Raw genomic sequence first — 15,000 nt, 5'->3', positions numbered from 1 at the left:
TGAATAATGACATCACAACAGTATAATCCTAATGTTAATTTAAAATTAAATATTCTTCTAAATATGGATGAAAGTCCAAAAAACGTCAAATTTTCTTCGCCGCTTCCTTACAGCACCCTCTACCTAAAAGTACTTCCAGCGCCACTGGGGAAGGACCATTCTGAGCCTGCACTGCAGTGGGGGGGGGGGGGGGGGGCACCAGCAAAAATCTTGCCTAGGGCACCAACTTGGTCAGGCACGCCACTGCAATTAGGGCGGCGCTTTGTATGCCAAATTTGAAAACTTTTGACCAATAACATGCTGAGCTTGAGCCAATTACAATGTGCGAAGTATAATAATCTGACCAAATACAATAGGGAGTCAGGATGTCTAGATTAGAGGACTTTTCCCAAACGTTCCTGTAATGTCCAAAGAGCATTCCACAACAACATCCGAGTAACATAATGGCAAGTTCCCACTATGTTATTGTCCGCTAAACGTCATTAAAGTTTAACCCTACACAATATACTGTAGCGGACCTGTTGGAGATATATATATATACCTGTATATATATATATATATATATATATTTTAAGTAGGGTACATCTCGACAAGTCATGTGACTTCAACACCTCATGCAATGTAGTTGTCATTTGACCTTTTTGTGTGCATTTATTTGCCAGAGTCACTTCCTGTTGCACTCATTACAACTGGTGATGTTTGGATGCAAACCAAAATGTCATTCTTTTTAGCCGAGTGTTAAAATCTTTAAAAAATAAATAAATTACGATTATGATTATGATTATATATATATATATATATATATATATATATATATATATATATATATATATATATATATATATATATATATATATATATATATATATAATGTTATGTTAATATAATAACATTATAATAATAATATGTTATGTTATAAGAGGGGGCTAGAAACTCACACTGTACAGTCAGTTCATATGGGTTTGATTTCATCATAGGAGGAATTGGTCCTGATGGTCCCAGGTAGAGCTTTGCCTCACAGAAGACCTGGACACCGCTGTCACCTCTTTGTGCGGTGAAGTTGAAGGTAGATGACACATTCTCTGGTGTTTTGCTCGGGCCGTCATGTGACTCAGTATGGATGACGTCATCTCCTTTGTACCATGTGACAGAGAGGTTCTTCACTGGAGCGACAGCAACAATGTTGCACTGCATCACGTACTCTGTGCCCTCCATCATCGGGCCCATGTGACCCGGGGGAGAGATGGACACACTGTCAGGCATTTCTGTACAAAAAGAAAGAAAAAAGTTGAACTTAAATAGTGACAAAATTATTTTTCACACATTTTTCACACATATTATATTATATATAGGGATGTCACAATATATCGTCCCACAATATATCGCGATATCAAAACGTGACAATATGTATCGTTTAGATGAAATCTCATATCGCGAGAAAAAGAAGCTGAACATGGTGGCACTGATCTGCAGCTGATTGCATGCTCGCTCTCCTTTTCATTGCTTTGTTTGAGCAGACGAGGGACGTTAGCCTACAGACACGGAGGATGAAAATGATGAAATTACTCAAATTAGCGTGGAGGATGCCCCCTCAACTTACAAATCGATCACAAAAAAGTATTGTTAAAATATCGTATCGTATCGTTATTGTGAACCCAATATCGTGTATCATATCGTATCGTGAACTGAGTGTATCGTGACACCCCTAATTATATATTATTATATTTTCTTCTGTTTATTGTGATTTCTATTCACTGATTGTGTTTATAATCACTGCTGTGAAGCACTTTGTTAACTGTATTGAAAAGTGGTACACAAATATTATTATTATTATTATTATTATTATTATTATTATTATTATTATTATTATTGTTGTTGTTGTTGTTGTTGTTGTTGTTCTTCTTCTTCTTCTTATTGGTAATAATAAATGAAGTGGTGTGGTGGGCTACTCACTGTAGACGGTGACTGAAAGGTCTTTAAAACACTGGCCGCCATCAGACACATTAACGTAGCATTTGGGTGCTACATTCCAGTCTTCCAGAGCTTCTACTGTCCAAGGAACAGACTTGACATCTTCTTGCGGGCCTGTGCTTCCGGAGGTGGACTCCCAGCCCATGCTGGCGTAGGGCTCTGTGGCCGATGTGCTGCAGTTGACTGAGACGGAGGCCCCGTATCTCACCACCACGCTGGGCGGGCTCAGCTCGATCAGACAGGGGGCGCTCACAGGCCCTGCAGGGACACAGCACGGCACAATACGGGCCAGGGTCAACAAAGAAGTCGCCTTGCAGTGTGTCGTGTTGTGCTGTGTTGTCATGTCATACAGTGGTAACCATGGTAACAGCCCCCCTATCCATCGGTCCAGGGGCCAGTTGCATAAAGACAGAGCTGGTCTTAGACTTGAATGTGACTGTATGTGTTGTGACTTATATTACTTACCTGTACCTACAACTGGGTTTTGTAGATCTCTAATGCGTTGTAGATTTGGTAGATTTGACATCTTGTATGAAACAGTTTCAGGGCCCTATCTCACACCTAGAGCAAGAGCAAGTGTCATATATTTTCCAACCGACATAGTTGTTATTTTCAGGCCCAGTGCTGATGTTGTTTAAATAACAAAATGTACTTGCACTCATCTGTGCGCCCATGTGTGTGTGTTGGTCTTAAAATGAGGCGTGGTCAGACACAATGTTGGTGCAGTGCCATCTTGAGGCAGCGGAAAGCGTTTTGCAGCCATTGCAGCCCTTTTGGTTGAGGTAACGCACCCCGGAGCCTTGAGCGTTTTTGGGAACGCACCACGGGCAAGACCGTTGAAAAAGCACTCTGCACCTGTTCTGGTCAAGTACGCCGTCGGGCTCGTCATCCAGAACGAGTTGGGACGTACGGTAGTACCACCCAGGGGACGGCAGCACCAGCCCGGTTTTGGGTTAGGGGCGTGGGATTGAGGCTTGAAGACCCCTGGGTCTCCTCCTCTGGAGACCGCGGTTGAAAGCCCCTTTCGGTGTGGAGTCCCCGCCGGGTGATACTACCATCCCCTTGGTGGTACTACCGTACTTCCCAACTCGTTCTGGATGACAAGCCCGATGGGGTACTGGACCTTTGCCTAACCCACAACCTGTGCTGAATTTACAGCAGGGTGTGTTTGATCTCACTATCATGGTGCACCGCTTGCACGCGGTGAGCAAACACATGCATTCACATGGAGACGTCAGTCAGTGATCAACGCAAATCCAGCGCACCTGGGAAGCAAAACATGTCATGAAATACTAAAACTCCCAAGGTTCCTGTCGGCACTAGGAAGCGTCTCCTCTCCTAAATACGGCACAGGCTGTGGAAAGACTGCTTTTAAACGGTTGTTTCACGCAGCAGTATCATTTTAACCGCCCCGGCTAAATTACTGGCTTCCGTAGGAGGACTATCATATCTTCGGATCTGCAATCGGATGTCGGAGACGGGTAGGAGAACGTTTTGAACAGCCTTATGGACCTGAGTGTGACGCTAGTATGAGAGTGCTAGGCTAGCGTCACTTATGGGGCAACCTATGCCCATGCTCACACATGTGCGTCCGTGCGTTTGTGCCTAATGCACATGGCGTGCACATGATAGTAACTATTCTTTCTGATCTAAACATCACAGTGGTTACAGACTAGATGTGTTTCACAAGGAAACACAACAGAAACACGCCCTTCTCTGGGAAATATAACACTATTGTCTCTACTGCAATGGCTGCATCGGTACGTGTGAAGAAGAGAGGGCTGTGTGTGTGTGTGTGTGTGTGTGTGTGTGTGTGTGTGTGTGTGTGTGTGTGTGTGCGTGCGTGTGTGTGTGCGTGTGTGTGTCGGATGGTGTGAAGATATTCGCAGAAGAGGGCGACAAGAAACTGAGAACAATTACATTTACAGAAGTGGCTTCCTCATTCCAGTCAATTCATCTGTTGAGCAATGTGCACTTAGTTTTTCTATTCGTATACTTTCATAGACTGTATAGCCTATACATTTACAATATAGCACATTTCATAGTAATCCATCTTTAATTAACCAAATGACACTTTAACAACACGGGGAAACATGTCATTAATCCTCTTTGATATCACGCTTGAGCATCTGCAGGTTCCCTTAAATGTTTGTTGAAATTAGAGAAATTAATCAATTAAGGCCTTAAAGTGACAGCTCACCCTAAAATCCAAAATGCATATTTCCCCTCTCACCTGTAGTGCTATTTATCCATCTCGAGCATTTTGTGTTTTGAGTTTTTGGGTAGATGTCTGCCTTTTCTCCAATACAATGGAACTGGATGGCACTCGGCTTGTGGTGCTCAAAGCGCCCAGAAGATAAATTTGGAAAAATCAACAGCATTGTCTCTTTCCAGAAATCATGACCCGGTTACTCAAGATAATACACATATTTATTGTGAGCAGGATAATCTGAACTATTTTCTTTTTCGACCAAACTACTCCCACTAGCTGCTAGCTAGCTGTTGCGTTAGCCCAGGGGTGGGCAACATTTTTTTTCCAGAGGGCCATACTGACTTACATCAAGTAAGCGAAGGGCCACACATTGGAGATTATACCTGGCAACACTCCTGATTTTCACGGGAGTCTCCCTATTTTTAGCCCTCTCTCCTGTTGTGATTGGTAATTTCTTGTTAATCTCCTGATATAATAGTGATACAAATCCAATGGCTGTAGCAGATGAGATTTATTAACATAATTCTGCCTTTTATTGAGTTTTTGGAGGTCGTTTTGTTTTTCTTTGAGGACGTTGGGGGCCGGATTGAGATGGTCCAGGGGCCAGGTCCGGCCCTGGGGCCGCATTTTGCCCATGTGTGCGTTAGCCTCTAGCTACTGCTACTAGCAGCTAGAGGGTGTAGTTAGGTCCAAAGAAAATAGTTCCTACATGAAACTGCTCACAACAAGGTCTGTGGATTATCTTGAGTAACCAGGTCATTATTATTACATTGCAGTTGACTTTTTCAAATGCATTTTTCCGGCGCTTTGAGCAACACAAGCCGAGTGCCATCCAGTTCCATTGTATTGGAGAGAAGGCAGAAATGCCTATGACTGATATCTCCAAAACTCAGGCAACTAACACAAACCGATCTACTGTAGAGGGATAAATGGCACTAGATGTGAGAGGAAAAATAGGCATTTGGATTTTAGGGTGAGCTGTCCGTTTGCACATTCCTAGACCAAAGGGCTTTGAAGAAGAATGGCGTCCTGGAAAGGAGACCTGGGGCCGGTTGCACCAACTGGTCTTAACTATGCCTGGTCGTAACTCCTACGTCGGTCTTAGTTAAGACCAGTCTTTAGAGTGGATTTACGCCTGTTGCACCAACACGGCTTACTCTGGTCTTAACTACGCTGGTCGTAGCAATGCGCGTTCATGTGAATTGTCGGGGAATGCCCTCTGATTGGCCCACATGTGCCTCGCGCCGTCACCCACTACTGTATGTGCGTCACTACACCCTCCCTCCTCCCACCCCCCTCCTCCTGTGGAAGCCCCGGGGGAAAATGGCGGCGGCGATTAGTGTCAGGGAGTCTGAATGAAATTGAATGTAATGTTCCCAATTCTATGTATTACATTCTAAAAAAGTAATGGCAACATTTGGGAAGGCTAAGCCACACAACTAGTTAGTTATAATCTAACGTCGTGCTTTCAAAGACGGCGAACTGGCGGTGTTACGACGATGACGGTCAAAAAGGTCTCCGCGGAGATCTCTGCTACGCCTCCTCCTGACGAGGCGTAGGAGTTACGCCTGGTCTTAGTGAAAATAAGGCTTAAGTCGTCTTGGTGCAACCGGCGTAGCTGTTAGGTCGTAAAGTTACGACCAACTTAGCTTAAGACCAGTGTAAGACCAGTTGGTGCAACCGGCCGCAGGAGAGTACACACAGCATCACGCAGAAGCTCCTAAACCCCCCCCCCCCCCCACCTCCCACCCCCCCGTCTGCAGAGGACCAGTAGTGAGACGAGTTGCATTAAGCTAGTTTAAGACCAGACGAGTCTTGCGTAAAGCTACATGAAGGTCCGTTACATTCCAGCCATTGCCAAACGAGTTCCCACAATGCTTACACAATTACTTTAGACTTATTTTGAGGTAGGACGTATGAACAGGTAAATATAAATATTATATATTCTATTGCCTCATGTTTGTAGGCTGTATAATTGTTGATTGTATATAGTTCTCCCTGTCAGGTTGGGATTGTGATTCCTCCTACTACCTCTAGTCTGTGGGCATTGCTTTTAGCACTGGTCCCACTTGCAGAAAAAAAAATATTGGGCCCTATTCTCCCACAGGCCTTCGGCGCTAAAACGGGCCTTAAACGCAAAAAAACGTGCCTTGCGCCTGTTTTGGGACGATATCAATATGGCTTTACGCTGCCAAATGCGCTTTAGGCCGAATGGGCGTGGCGCAGTCCCAGAATGGGCCAAAGTGGGCGTGTCGGCGCTAAATACCGGCGTACTGCTATCTTCCGAGCTGGCGTACATTTAGCGATTTGCGCCTTTGAAAAGCAGGCCTATTCAGTGCGCCAGTGTCAAGGAGTGCTCTTCTGCCTCTCCCCTGTCACCCTTCTCTGTCTCTCTCTGAAACCAGGCCTATTCAGTGCGCCAGTGCTCTTCTGCCTCTTCTCTGTCACCCTTCTCTCTCTCTCTCTGACTCCCTCGCTCAGACAGACACAACACATAGCAGCACCCAGCTTCCCATAGGAAATAGCAGTTGTAAGTTTACTGCCTGTGAATGTCCCTGTCCCAGCATGCAATTGGGTCCTCCATTTCGCTACTAAATAGCAACCAAATGAGCCGAAATAGATATAAAAGGTAGATCTAAAATAATGTGTAATGGTAAGACAACCTGCAATTGTAGAACATTTCAATATTGGACCAAATAAAACATCGAAATGAAACACCACCCTATGTGAAACATATATGTCCTCTTAAGCCTATATATACCCTGTGGATTTAACGTGATTTAGGTAAGTGACAGCGGACGCGCTTAGGAAGCTTCTACTGTCATCTGCTATACTGTGATGTCCGCTCCAATAACTTGGCCCTACTCCACATTTAGTTTTACAATAAAAACACATTTATGCAATGACTTTACATAATGTAGGCTATATTTATGTGCATCATCCTTCCTGCAGCAGGCGAGAGAAAATTATATCTTTCTGGACAAACTTTCACCAATCTAATAGGCTATATTTTTCTAGCTGATGCATTTAGAACATTATTTTCACTTTGATCTTGCTATAGTGTAGCGTATTTACATGCTTGCAGTATTGAAACTGCAGTTAGATTGGTTTGAGAAGCATAATAATATGGAATAATAGCCTATAATGCAGACAGACAGACTGGATGAAGGGAGGGGGGGGGGGGGGGGCAGAGCGTTTGGCTTTCGTCTGGTTTTGCGGGATCACTGGAATTGGAGCTAAAAAGGCAAGCGTGCGATTCGTTTATTGCAGTTATCCAATGAGCATGACGGTGCATAATTTTACGCTTAAAAGGCGTGGTTGTAATGGTTGAGGCTGCGTCTAGCGCCAAGACCAAGATATCAAGTGCGCTGGTCCACGCCCACTGATTTGGGCTGCGCCAGGCGCTCAGCCTAGAAACAGCGCCGATGCAACGATAGGGACCAGCATATTTGTTTTTAACTTGATTATGGATCTTCTTTACTTTGTATAGCATCCACATCATGTATTTATGCATTATTGTCCACAATGATTGTTGATGCAGGTTCTCTGTGAGACACAGGTGTGTCTGGGAGGTCTACTCACTGATTGCTGAGTGATGTCACTATATATGTGTATGCATTCTTGTGTTGGGCCTCTACCCTGATGAAGGCTCTGCGGAGCTGAAACGCCTCGGTCTCTGTTTTTAACTTTGTTAGCCGTGCCACAATGAAGGCTTTTTAATTATTACTTCTGAAACAGTTATTGCCTTGGATTATTGTCTTGAAGTTCTCCTGCTCTCCACTCCTTTTTTTTTAACCTGCGCAAGGATCCCACTTGAACTTTTGACTCATGCTTCTCTGCACCCACACCAAAGAGCACCTGTTTCAGTGATTTTACCAAGGAGCCACGCAGCGCTTCCTCCTCCCATCTCTCAATTAGGTAATACAGTATAAATGTGTGGCCCCAGGACAGATGCAGGATGGGGGGCTGTTGCCATGGAGAGTAGATACATGACATGACAACACAGCACCACACACTGCAAAACAAACACGACGCAATTATGACAGAAAAAACAAAACAACGTACGCAACACAACAGGACAACACTACAGAACAGCACACAATGGAACATGACGACGACAACAACAACAACAACAACAACAACAACAACCAGTTGCTCTAAATTGAGATGTTGCGAATGCGATCATTCTGTGCCATCTTCTGTCAACACAGATCACTGCCATAGACTGTACTAAACACTTCCCAGATGTTTTGCACACGAAATACAATCCACAACAACATGCAACAATGCAATGCAACAACACAAAGCAACAATGCAACGCAACACAACGACATGCAACAATGCAATATAACAACACAAAGCAACAATGCAACGCAACACAATGACATGCACCAATGCAATGCAACAACACAAAGCAACAATGCAACGCAACACAATGACATGCAACAATGTAATGCAACAACACAAAGCAACAATGCAACGCAACACAATGACATGCAACAATGTAATGCAACAACACAAAGCAACAATGCAACGCAACACAACGACATGCAACAATGCAATATAACAACACAAAGCAACAATGCAACGCAACACAACGACATGCAACAATGCAATGCAACAACACAAAGCCACAATGCAACACAACACAACGACATGCAACAATGCAATGCAACAACACAAAGCCACAATGCAACACAACACAACGACATGCAACAATGCAATGCAACAACAGAAAGCCACAATGCAACACAACACAACGACATGCAACAATGCAATGCAACAACACAAAGCAACAATGCAACGCAACACAACGACATGCAACAATGCAATATAACAACACAAAGCCACAATGCAACGCAACACAACGACATGCAACAATGCAATGCAACAACACAAAGCCACAATGCAACACAACACAACGACATGCAACAATGCAATGCAACAACACAAAGCAACAATGCAACGCAACACAACGACATGCAACAATGCAATGCAACAACACAAAGCCACAATGCAACACAACACAACGACATGCAACAATGCAATGCAACAACACAAAGCCACAATGCAACACAACACAACGACATGCAACAATGCAATGCAACAACACAAAGCCACAATGCAACCCAACACAAAGACATGCAACAATGCAATATAACAACACAACAATGCAAAACAAAGCAACTATGCTACACAACAACACAATACAAAGCACTCACACAATGGAACAATGCACTACAGCAGGGGTTCCCAAACGTTCCCATGCCAAACCCCCCACCCCCCCAAATAGCATTAGCCTTTGCCCGTGCCCCCCTATTGCAAGAAGAAAGAAACCCATTGACAATACTATAGTAAATGTCAAAAATCACATCCATACAAGCTCAGAATATATTTCCTTACTTTTATTAACGTAATAACCTAATAATTACATTTGTATCTAAAATCTTTTCTCACTTCTTCATATTCATTATTTCTGTTTTCCGTTATAAACATTGTTCCAGAGTCAGTCAGACTGTATTACCCACACCAGGGGGAAATGACAATGAATGTGATGATGTTTTGCCTGGCAGGCAATTAGACAGATGTGCATGTCAAATATGATTTTTATGTGGAAGGGAAAGATTCAATTATATTTGTTAATAGTACACTAAATATAATTGTAAAATATAATAAACAAGATATTATATTCCTTATTTATTATACTGTAGTATTAACAAATATAACTGAATCATTTCCTTCCCCATAAAGATTATTTTAAAGCATTTCCATTCATTTGCTGAGGCCCCCTTAGTGCCCCTTGGCCGCCACTTTGAAAACCACCGCACTACAGCCCAACAACACAACATGACACACCACACGATGACAAAACATCCCAACAGGACAGGCACACGGCAACACACAACAGCACAACACTACAAAATGACACAGTGTGACAGCTACAACAACAAAACAACAACAACAACACAACAACAGCAACAAGAGAACTCTACACACACTAACCGAGCAGCCATCAACGTACCTTCATCTGATGCACCAGATGGTGTAGGACCCTGTCCTCTGACAGCTATGACACCTGAGAGAGAGGAAGAGAGAGGAAGAGGGAGAGAGATACAGGTAGGCAGAGAGAGAGAGAGAGAGAGAGAGAGAGAGAGAGGTTTTCATTTCTCAACTAGAGTTTAGGTCTACTCTCCTTTTCTAAGCTGATTGTTTTATTTATGATCATCACTGTGTTTTATGCAGCATCAGACAGTGATGTAAACTAACACATGTATTTACATTACATTACATTACATTACATTACGTCATTTGGCAGACGCTTTTATCCAAAGCGACTTACAATAACACATGTTTGTCAGCAATAGAGAAATCAACTATGCAACACAGTATATGACAGCTACAACTTCTGAAGGAATAGTGGTAAAGTTTAGTTAGTTTTTTTTTTTTTTTTTTTTTTTACAGCGAAACAGAGAGGAACCCTTCTCTTCTCTGAAAATAAGAGATTTTTGTCTCTACTGGTGGCAGTTGGCCTTGTGGTCACAGTGTTTATTCTCAGTAACGCTGCATCGTTTCATGCATGCGTGCGTGCGTGCGTGCGTGTGTGTGTGCGTGTGTGCGTGTGTGTGTGTGTGTGTGTGTGTGTGTGTGTGCGTGTGTGTGTGTGTGTGTGTGTGTGTGTGTGTGTGTGTGTGTGTGTGTGTGTGTTTGTGTGTGTGTGGGGGGGGATGTGAAGACATGAGCAGGCAGGAAACAAACAATGAGAACAATTTAAAAGTACAGAAGTTAATTTCTCATTCCAGGTCATTCAAGCTAATTCATCAGTTGACCAAATTGCACTTATTTTTTCCTATTCTTATACTTATTTACAAATATCTACCGCTATATATCCATATTTAGTACAACATATTTAAATAACCAAACAATAGGCTAACTAGAAACTTGTATATTCTGTAATTAATACACTCTGATATCGCCATCTAAATCCATTAAGATGTTAAAGCAGGGGTGTCAAACATACGACCCAGAGGCCAGAACACTTAGTTTGCAAGGTGTGAAAATCGCACTGAGAAGTCCATTCCAATTGTTCAAGCTCAGGATCTATAAAGGAGAAGGACAACACTCCAAGTTGAATACTTTTCATTGCCACACGGAAGTTTCGGACAGCAGGCCTTCTTCAGCGTGTGAAATGGCAATAAGACACAGGTGATTCACAGGTGTCTCATAATAGATATTTTTCACAGGGGCCATTTTGTGTCAAAAAGGCAGGGTAAACACAGGTGCAAGCGAAACCCTAATGAGGGTTTCCAACTTCCAATCGTGGAAGTCGGAAACCCTCATTACTGTTTTGTAATTACTGTAAATTCTCTGAAGGAGGATTTTTTTTAAATCTCTGTTGCTCTATGTGGCATATTCACTGTTTCAATGACCATATAATGCAGGTCACACAAACTGTGTTTCAGGCTATTCACATGTCTAGCAACTGATGATTTCTCATCATGGTTGCATAGAACATTTGTGATATCACAGATTCTGCTTTTTAACTCACATTTTGTTTTGCCTACATAGTATAAATTACATGGACATTTCAACAGGTAAACAACATGTCAGCATGGTGTTACAAGTGATCCTGCCTCTAACCAAAATGTCAGCAGCAGACTTAGGATGAGTGAAATGATTTCCCTTGAGCATGGCATAACAATAAGTACGCAATTATGACAAAGACAATTACCACTATAGGCATATTAGAATGAGAAAGAAAATGGGTGGGCCTTTTGGGCAAATCTGACTTCACTAGAAAGTCCCGTAAATTAGAAGACCTCTTATAGAAAAATCTGTTTTGAAAAGCATTGGTAATTTGAAAGTCACTTTCCAATCAGGGGCGTAGGCAGAAATTCAATTATGGGTGGGCCTGGATAAAATTGGGTGGGCCTGGATAAAATTGGTGGGGCAATTGCATGATGAAATTTTGCGCCGGAAGCGCGCAAAATTCCTAGATGTCATGAAGTCGTCATGCATTAGACTCTGGAGATGATGTGCCCTGCGTTTTTAAGCTACAAAACCATTAGCTAGCAAGGCAGCAGCAAGTTTGCCTCTAGAAAACAACCAATTCATTTTTTATAAATAATTTATTTAAATAATAAATAAATATTAGTATATATATATATATATATAATATTAATATTTATTTAATTTATTTTTGTATTTCGATCAGTTTCCTCGACCTCCTTGACTTTGGTGTGTAAAGCAGTTCCAAGTTTTTTTCACCAAAACCACCAGAAAAGAAATCCGTTCCAAATCATAACACAATGTAAATCTGATGATTCCATTTTTGAAAGCATGACATTCTTCACGCTCAGCATCTGACACCTAATATTGACACAATTGTGAAGGCTAAGGTTTCAGGAGCAAGTTACAATGTCAAGTACCCTATTCATGTTTTCTTATTCATTACTAAATAAATGTAAAACTATTTTCATTACTGAGCATGCTATATTGATTTGTCTTGATTTTAGATTAGCTTTTTATTATTTTTTCTTTTTCTTTCTTGGATTTTTATTTTGTATTTTGTTTCATTGCTTGTCTGTTGTGTTACAGTACGTGTATTGTTGTGGTGCACCCCAGGAAGACTAGCTGTCGTCTAGCCGTCAGCTAATGGGGAGCCATTATAATAAACAAATAAACAAATTACCCTAGAATATAGAGAAGAATTGCACAGTTGCTGTCAATTGTAATGCACAGTTACAGACAGTAGATTTTATACGATAGGCCTATAGCCTAGTAGCTGAGACAACCTTATTTAAAAACATGTTCTTAAAATACCTGTAGGCCTAATCTTTACACTACATACTGTAGGTTATTACACTTGATAAGTTAAGGTTATTAGACTTTATAAGTTATTATGGATTGCTTTTCTTTGTCTGGCGCACTTCAGACCAAATTGGATCCGATGTGGCCCGTGGACTAAAATGTCTTTGACACCCCTGCCTTAAAGGTTAAATGGCGGCCTGGAAAGAGCCTGACTGCCTGCTTGAATAAAACAGCTTTTCTCTTCTATGTTAAACATGTATTTTCTCTTCTCCTCTGCTCTCTATTCTGTTGTCTCTCTCTGTCTGCTGCAGCCGGATAAACCTGGATGTGGTTTGGATACGTCTCCCTTGCAGTTTCGCATAGCCAGAGCGATCGCCACACCTTTTTAGCGCTGGAGAAAGTAACTCTAATTACTTTTGTAAGTTGTAATCCCTTACATTACTAGTTATTGGGGAAAAAGTAATACAATTACAGATGTAACTGTAATACGTTCCTGTAAGTTACTGCTCAACACTGCTGCTCCTAGGGCAGCGAGGCATCAGGTGTGAGAGACACTGACAGGTCAAATGATTCAGGGTTTCATATCAGCTGCCGCGAATTAAAGTCAACTTACCAAAGGATGTGAAGAAGAGGAGGAGGCTGCAGATCTTCATCGTGGGGTCTCTCTATCACTCTACCTGTGTCTCTTTCTCTCTCAAATTTAGTTTCTCAAAGATGGTGGACGAGCATCCATCCAACTTTCTCTACTCTCGTCTTCTCTTCCTCTCCCTCTGACTCACTTCCTCTCTCTCTCTGCTCTTTTTGCTGCTCTCTCTCTCACGCCACTCTTTCTCAGTATCTCTCGACCTCCCAACCACTCTCTCGCTAGCCCTGCCTCCCTCATATATATATTTTGACCTCTTCTCTCTCTCTCTCTCTCTCTCTCTCTCTCTCTCTCTCTCTACAGCTCTTTCTCTCTTTTTCTTGCACTCTTTCTTGGTGTCTCTCTACCTTATTTGCTTGGCTCTCCCTTTTCTTTATCAGTAGGCTATGTCAACCCTAACCCCCCCCCCCCTCTCTCCCCAGTCCCCACTCTCAGTCTCCCTTTCTCTACCTCCACCTCTCTCTCCCTCTCCCTCAATTATACAATTATCTTGGTCTCTCTACCCTCACTTCCCCCTCGCTCCCTGCTCTTTTTCAATATCTCTTTACCTCCATCTATCTCTCTCTCAATACCTCTCTCTTTTCTCTCTCTCTCTCTCTCTCTCTCTCTCTTCTCTCTTCGCTCTCTCTCTCTCTCTCTCTCAGTCTTCAGGAAGTGAGTCATCCACCGCAGCTCTACAGGATGCTGTCTTAGCGTTCCAAATCTGCTGCTTCACATCAAAGGTTACAAAACCTCAGCAGTGGAAACTCAAGCAGAAGTGGTATTTGTTTTCACATAACCATCGGGGGAACGAGTCGTCGGCAAGCCGTTTCAAAGGGCAGGCACTTTCAAAGGTGATTGGATGATGAACCGTCTGTCCATCACGTCTATCACGGGTTCGCTCTCGCTGGCGTCGCACCAAAGCCCCGCCCATAGCCGCCTCTGGATGCTGATTGGTGTGAACCACCGGTGCTTCAGATTCAAACCAATAGATTGGAGCGTGGCAAGATGGATTTGTTGTGTGATGAATCCAGCTGCCTCTCAACGTAAAGGCTGGCTCACACTACAGGATTTTCGGGCCGATTTATGCCCGATTTACCCCTCCCGAGAATCGGAGGAGAAATCTGGCCTGGCAGCTTGCCAAGCTTGGTCGGGCCCGACGTTCGGCACCGATTATCTTGTAGTGTGAGCTGTTTGCAGATCCAATCTTAACCCTCCCGATCTGCTCACAGCCTCATCGGGGCCGTCCCGATCATATCAAACATGTTTGATATTTAGGACTGAAAATCTGCGCGAATACATCATTCTGCTGCTGCGCAAGACTCCCGTTATTATCGTTAATTGACGCGGCTCATTTGATGCGCTGCACTGCAAGCATCAGATAGGC

At 42.8% G+C, this 15,000-nt stretch overlaps 1 protein-coding gene across 1 annotated transcript in view; it reads right to left on the bottom strand.

Annotated features, from left to right (window-relative positions):
* LOC310779476 (vascular cell adhesion protein 1-like) overlaps positions 1-13,776 on the bottom strand; it is a 30,015-nt gene extending 16,239 nt beyond the window's left edge. The window contains exons 1-4 of the mRNA XM_083640008.1: positions 13,605-13,776; positions 10,206-10,259; positions 1,954-2,229; positions 939-1,265 (exon numbers count right to left, since the gene is read on the bottom strand). Coding sequence (XP_083496134.1) covers positions 939-1,265; positions 1,954-2,229; positions 10,206-10,259; positions 13,605-13,644 — 697 coding nt within the window. The 5' untranslated portion in view covers positions 13,645-13,776. The remainder of the gene's footprint in view (positions 1-938; positions 1,266-1,953; positions 2,230-10,205; positions 10,260-13,604) is intronic.
* Between the last annotated feature and the right edge of the window lie 1,224 nt (positions 13,777-15,000).

Source organism: Poromitra crassiceps (assembly GCF_964638095.1).
Source record: "Poromitra crassiceps genome assembly, chromosome: 7".
NCBI classification, from domain to species: domain Eukaryota; kingdom Metazoa; phylum Chordata; class Actinopteri; order Beryciformes; family Melamphaidae; genus Poromitra; species Poromitra crassiceps.
Note: the sequence above shows the minus strand (reverse complement) of the source record. Positions and strands in the feature narration are given on the sequence as shown.